General features: G+C 49.5%; 1 protein-coding gene across 1 annotated transcript; it reads left to right on the top strand.

Moving 5' to 3' along the window:
- Nucleotides 1–1,741: 1,741 nt before the first annotated feature.
- LOC308273262 (popy Class I histocompatibility antigen, A-1 alpha chain-like) lies at nucleotides 1,742–6,723 on the top strand (the record flags this gene model as incomplete). The annotated part of the gene is made up of 7 exons (XM_080710342.1): nucleotides 1,742–1,814; nucleotides 2,001–2,348; nucleotides 2,486–2,761; nucleotides 3,298–3,573; nucleotides 3,686–3,753; nucleotides 5,789–5,923; nucleotides 6,385–6,723. 7 exons carry the CDS (start codon nucleotides 1,742–1,744, stop codon nucleotides 6,721–6,723), a joined length of 1,515 nt encoding a protein of 504 aa, XP_080566468.1.
- Nucleotides 6,724–7,002: the final 279 nt, after the last annotated feature.

The raw sequence follows: 7,002 nt of genomic DNA, 5'->3' as shown, positions 1-7,002 counted from the left end.
TAAAAGACCTAGGAAAGAGCATGAGCTAAGCTCGGCAGGCAGAGCGCCCAGCCCAGGAAGGGAAATTGCGGGAAATAAAGAGGAAGAAAAGAGAATGGTTTACGTGGAGGAGCAGTTCTCAAACACACAGTGTGGTCTGTGTGTTACTGAGATCCTTTCGCCGGATCTACTAGGTCAAAACATTTTTTATTTTTTTATTTTTATATTTATTTATTTATTTATTTATTTATTTATTTATTTATTTTGGTGGTACTGGGGTTCCTGGAAGCCCTTCTACCTCCAGGCTACACTCCCAGACCTATTTTATTTTTTATTTGGAAACAGGGTCTCTTAAGCCAGCCGAGGCTGGCTTCGAACCTGTGCAATCCTCCTGTCTCAGCCTCCCAAGCGCGGGGATTACAAGCGTGCGCCACCACACCCGGCTAAAACATTTTTTATATAACATTATCGAGACCTTATTTTCACTAAAGAAAATTTAGCAAGGATGGAGGCTATGATACCGAACTTTAATAGTGGCTGTCATAGTTTCTTCACTTTAATTACAGAAGAAATAAGTATTAAAAAGTATTGACTATTGTTATGGTTTAGATTTGAAATGTCCCTGTGTTGCGCTCTCTCTCTCCTTCCCAGGTATTCTGAGCTGAGTAGCTTTTCTCCTCCTGAACCTATTCTAATAATGGTGTTTCTGCCTTGGAGCCAACAGACTGTGGAGGAAGACACTGAAACCATGTGTTTGGGCCACAGCCAAAACAAAAAGAAACTACCACAACTATATTAAATCTCCATTAGACGGTTCGTGTTTTTAAAATATCTTATAGGATTAAATGGAACATACATATAAAGTAACCGAGTTGGGATGTTTGTGTCCATGAAAATCATTTTGTGAGCATTATCAACCCATTTTTATGGAATATCATTTTTACTTGAAAGAATGAAGGACAGAAACAGAGGAGAAAAACTTGCAGAAATGTAAAGTGTAAAAGGATCCACTCTTCTCACTGTATTACTTCATTTTGGAAAATAGTTATTTCTCATAAAAATATTCCTATTAACCTGTAAGATGTTATTAATATTGTAGGTGAGTACAAATAAACTTGTTTTAAAACGGGTTTAACTTCTAATATGATAAATATTGATAACTATAATCAACAAAAATATGCCTAAGAGCACACAGAGATCCAAAAACCAAAACTTGTGAGAACTGCTGATTTAGCACGTGGGCAGGCTCAGGAAGACATGGGACCCGAGGGCTGGGTCCAGGATGAGCGGGAGGAGGGCAAAGCCCCAGGCCGGTGTGGTCCCAGGTGGAGCTGGTCCCTGGCGTGCAGGAGCCTCCCGGGCTTTCACTTCTCCCTGCCCCAATCTGTATCAGGTCCCTCTGCCAGAATACTCTTAAGGCAGTTCCAGTTCTCTCTCCCATCGGGTGTCGGGTTTCTAGGGAAGCCAGCCAGCATCGCTGTGGTTCTGTCATAAAATCCTCATCAGCAGCCCAAAAACAGGTCCTGGGTGCGGGTCTCAGGACCTAAAATATTTGGAGACATAGAACCCTGGGGGTTGGGGGATTCCCTATCTCTTCTTAACCAAACATAAGTCAGGTCCCTCTGCCCGGATACTCTTAACGCGGTGCCAGTTCTCGCTCCCATTGGTTGTGGGATTCTGAAAGGAGCCAGTCAGCATCGCGGTAGCTTCGTTTTATAAAATTCCCACAGCCCTCCTGGACTGAGTCTCTCCAAAGCGGAGGATGGGGCTCACGGCTCCCGGACTCCTGCTCCGGCTGCTCGCGGGGGTCCTGGTCCTGACCGAGACCTGGGCTCGTGAGTGCGGGGTCGGGAGGGAAACAGGCTCGGGGGGGGGGGGAGAGGCGCCGCCTGGGGGACCAGGACCCCCAAAGCCCCGACTCTGGCCACTCAGCAGCCCCTTCCCGGGCGCCCCTCCGGTCCTGAGCCCTCCCCTGCCCACTCCCTCCTCCCGCCCCTCCTCCCGCCCCTCCTCCTCCCCAGAGCCCTTCAGCTTGGGAACCCGGGTCCGGCGCTGGTCGGGGGTCGCGCGGGGTCTCAGACCTTCCCGGCCCCCAGGTTCCCATTCTCTGAAATTTCTCATCACCGCCACGTCGCGGCCGGCGCTCGGGGAAGCCCCCCGAGTCCTCGAGCTCGGCCTGGTGGACGACACGCAGTTCCTGCGCTTTGACACCGGCGCCGCGAGCCGGCGGATGGAGCCTCAGACGCCCTGGATGAGGCCGGAGGGGCCGCAGTACTGGGACCGCGAGAGGCAGTACGCCAAGGACCTGGAGCAGATTTACCGCTGGAACCTGCGGAACCTGCTGGGCTACTACAACCAGAGCGGGGGCGGTGAGTGACCCCGGCCTCGCCCTCCGCCGTGGACTTGGGACTCCCTACCTCTCAGGGGCTGAGATTCCAGCGGGCCGGGGTGGGCGGGGCTGGTGGGCGGGGTTGGTGTGGGCGGGGCTGACTGTGGGCGGGGCCAGACTCTCACACCTTCCAGAGGATTTATGGCTGCGAGGTGGGGCCCGACTGGCGCCTCCTTCGCGGGTTCTGGCAGTACGCCTACGACGGTGCCCACTTCATCTCCATGAACGAGGACCTGCGCTCCTGGACCGCGGCCGACACGGCGGCTCAGATCACCCAGCGCAAGTGGGAGGAAGATGGCGTGGCCGAGAGCAACAGGGCCTACCTGGAGGGCACGTGCATCGACACCCTCCGCAAACACCTGGAGAATGGGAGGGAGGTCCTGCAGCGCACAGGTACCACTGGCCCCCAGATAGCCCCACTGGCCTCCAAGGAAGAGGGAAAGAGAGCTGCCCCCTGTGGTCCGGAGGGGGGTGGGTTTTCAGATACTCTCTCAAAGGAGCCTGACCTCCCTTCTCTGAGTTACAGTTAAGGGGTCTGCCTCTCCAGAGCTAGAGGAAATGCTTAAGAGATGGGCAGTTTCCTCTGACTGGCATCGCAGGATGACTTCAGGCTTTGTTCTCTGTCCCAACCCGATGCCTGTGACGGTCTCATTCCCACTTCTCCTCACCTCTCAGTCTCCTCCCAGGTCAGGACCTGCAGCCTTTCCCAGTTACCTGGAGCCTCTTGCCCTGAGCTTTCTCAGCCTCATTCTAGAACTTAGTAGAGAACAGGCATGTTAGCCCAGACCCCGGGGTCTAGGTGGGTGTCTGGGTTTTCTGCTCCCTTACCGCCCATTTGTCCTGTCCATTCTCAGATGGTCACGTGAGCACTACTTCGATGCCCTGGGTGGTACTGCAAAATGTCTGAGTTTCCTTAATCTTCTCCCCAGACCCCCCAAGGACACACATTACCCATCACCGCACCTCTGATCATGAAGTCACCCTGAGGTGCTGGGCCCTGGGCTTCTACCCTGCCGACATCAGCCTCACCTGGCAGTGGGAAGGGGAGGACCAGACCCAGGACATGGAGACTGTGGCCACCAGGCCCGCGGGGGATGGAACCTTCCAGAAGTGGGCGGCTGTGCAGGTGCCTTCTGGGGAGGAGCAGAGATACACGTGCCACGTGGATCATGAGGGGCTGCCCGAGCCCCGCACCCTGAGATGGGGTGAGCAGGGCTGTGGGCACAGAGCCTGGTGTCAGGAGAGCAGGAGGCGCCCGGGACCTCGGCAGGGTCAGGGCTGAGAGCTGGGGTCACCCTGCCCTCCCTTCTTTCCTAGAGAGGCCTTCCCAGTTTTCCGTCCACATCATGGTCATTGCTGCTGGCCTGGCTCTCCTTGGCATGGCGGTTGTTGCTTTTATACTATGGAGGAAGAAGAGCTCGGGTAGGACATCGTTTCAGTTTTCTTTTTCACTGGGGGAATTTGAAGTCCAGATTGTTTCCCTTGACTCTAACTGGGAAAGGGGTTGGCCCGCCACTTCAAAAGACATACTTCTAAATGCCCCCATCCTGAATGTTTAAAATACTCTTAAAAATCAAAATTCTAAAGAAATAATTCTGGGAAGTTAATTTTTAAGACATTTACTTACGTTTTTGAAAGGGAGGGTTATTTGAGAAACATAAAACATGATAGAACAGTGTCTACACCTTAAAATATTCAATCATTTACATACTTTTACGTGCATAAGCACACAGGTGTAGTAAAGGACAGTTACCCAGGTATAACAGTTATGAACGGGTGAACCATATTCATAAATAGGTGAAATCAGAGAATCGTAGAAGGAGGTTCAGGGAGAGAGGGGGGTAAAAAGCAGTTCAAGGAAGGGAATAGTTCAAATAATATTGTGTCCGTATATGAAGGTGTCACTACCAATCTCACCAACGTGTGTGCAGTTGGAGGAAGGGAAGGAGGGTGGAATATGGGGAGAAAAAATCAAGCACTGTGTGTGTGTATTAGTGTATCACTCTGAAACCCACTATACTGTATAATTACAATCACCAGTAAAAGTATATAAAAAAGAGGTCAACAAGCAAAGTGTACAAATGCATACTACTGTGGTTGATGTTTGTGGATACCCGGCTTTATATCCGTAATCATCTGAAATATTGTAATGGAAAACCTAAGACTTTTGACAAGATGAATGGATTCAAACCCTCAATGGATCAAAAAGCCAAGAACTCGAAAAATTAGATCTTCCACAATGCAGATATACGAAAAGAACATTTCCTCATTTATTGAGGAAGTTTTTGTGTTCACACACACACGCACAGTGCTTATACGCAATACATTATATGCTATACACTCCGATGATGCACTTTCACAGAGTTAAATTTGCAAGAAAAAAATGCATAAGATGAATTATAACCCTCTGAAAGCCTTATGCAACGTATGCCTCTATTATTAGAAATTACGTGAAAATTAAAGACAAAATATATTATTTACTTAAAATAATGATGATAACCAGATATGGTGGTGCTTGCTTGTAATCCCAGAACTCGGGGTGCTGAAGCAGGAGGATTGTAGGTTCAAGATCAGGCTCAGCAACGCAGCAAGGTCCTCAGCAACTTAGCAAGACCTATTTCAAAATAAAAACCAAAGGGAGTGCAGCTTGGAGGTTAAATGACCTTAGGTTCATTCCCCAGTGCCCTCCCCCCCAAAAAAAAATTGAAAGAGATGAGAAGGAAGGAAGGGTAATTTTAAATAGTGGGGGACAACAAGAAAAATTCAACATATGATAAAGTGTATTAGAGGGGTCGATTACGGACAATTCACAGATGTAGTCCGTAGGATCTGGTAGACTTTCAAAATAACCGTATTCTGATGTCTTACATCCTAATGAATAGTGACTTTATTTCTTTGAGGGCATGAGTCTCCTCGAAGAATAATATGTTCACATTCATCTTCTGAGTGACACCGCTCTTTTTTTTAATTCTTCTGTGATTTGATTGCCATCTGACGAGCCACACTTCCGTGTGTCTTCTGTTTACACACATGCACAAGTTGATGAGAAACAGTGGGACTGAATCCCCGCTCTGTGGCATATTCTTATCCTGTCATAAACAGAATTCCTTTTGAACCAGTCAATAACATCTTTAAACTAATGCAGCTTTAATGCACTAAAAACTCCTGGATCATATCAACCTGAAGGAATTCCAGTGCAGGCCCGGTGCATTTGTGATCCAGTGTTTGTTGTCTCTGTGTTGTTGTGGCCGATGCACGCCCCGGAATTTGGCTCCATGCCCTTCTTTCTGGAACCTTCCTTTCCTCCCAGGGAATTGCCATTGTTGGCCTCTCACCTTTCAGGATTTCCACATTTGGCGTTGTAATCTTTTAGGATTGCAATTTTCAGGACTTTGGACTTGAGAGTTTCTGCTCTTTCAGGATTTCAACACTGGAGCTGATGAGGCCTGGGATGGCGACATTCGAAATTATGACCAGCAGCCCTTGGGAAGCGCCATCTCCTCACACACGGGCGCCTACCCAGCCTGGAGCCCCGTGTGTGACACTTACTCTAGTGTAAAGCACATGTGATGTGAGGAACAAGTTTATTATCACCATGATTGTATGATGAGGGCTTGTTTCCCAAAGGTCAGAGGAGAAGGTCCCTGCTGAGGCCTGACTTCCAGGAGGACGGCAGTTGGTCCCGTTCCTGCACGAGTCCTTTCCCCGTGTCTCCTCATCCTTCCTTGGGTCTGCGGTCATAGTTCTGGAAACTTCCCTTGGTCTAGGAATCCCTAAAGGGCATGCTCCATGAGATTCTCACAGGATTTTTGTTTATTTGTTTATTTATTTGTTTGTTTATTTGTTTTTCTTTTCTTCCCACAGGCAGAAAGGGAGGGAGCTATGCTCAGGCTACCTGTAAGTAAGCAGGGAAATGGGGGTGACCCCTGAGGCCCTAGATGGGAATTGTGGGGGCTCACCCACCCCTTCGTTTCCTCTGTGCTCTGACAAGGTCTATTTTCTTGTTATTCTGTTAGGTGATGACTGTCCAGGGCTCTGATGCATCCCTCACAGCTTGCAAAAGTGAGTCCCCGAAGGACCTGATACAGGAGAGGGGGCGGGAGGGGGGACAGGACTGGGATCGGTGGACCTTTGGGGAGTGTGACGGGCAGTTCAGAACATTGCCCCCGACAGCAGCTGACGGAGATTGGTGGATGACTATTTTTCTCTCTCTGAGGTGTGAGACTTGTGCAGGACTGAGCGGGGCGAGATCTGCTCAGGTCTCTCCCTCTCCCTCCCGTGACTTCTCTCTCTACATCTGGCATGTGAATACACGTTCCTGCCAACACAGTGTGAGGGAACGAACCCACCCCTGAGCACAAGACCCTGCCCACAGGGGCCTGCACTCCTCCCAGTCACCTTCCTGTCCCCGCAGAGGCGGCCAGGCGTCTCCATCCTGACAGGGCTCCTGCTGCGCTAACCTGCAGCTTCCTACTTCCCCACTGAAAATAAGAATCTGGCTATGAACATGTCCTTCCAGGTCTACCTATGAGGTATGGCTGGTGGGATCCTTAAAGGAAAAGAAGATTCATAAAATTTGAGAAACAAAGTGAAAACCTAAGAACTTTCCAAAATCTGTTTGTTTGTTTTTTTTG

This window comes from Muscardinus avellanarius (assembly GCF_963383645.1).
Source record: "Muscardinus avellanarius genome assembly, chromosome: 14".
NCBI classification, from domain to species: domain Eukaryota; kingdom Metazoa; phylum Chordata; class Mammalia; order Rodentia; family Gliridae; genus Muscardinus; species Muscardinus avellanarius.
This window is presented reverse-complemented; position numbering and strand designations above follow the sequence as displayed.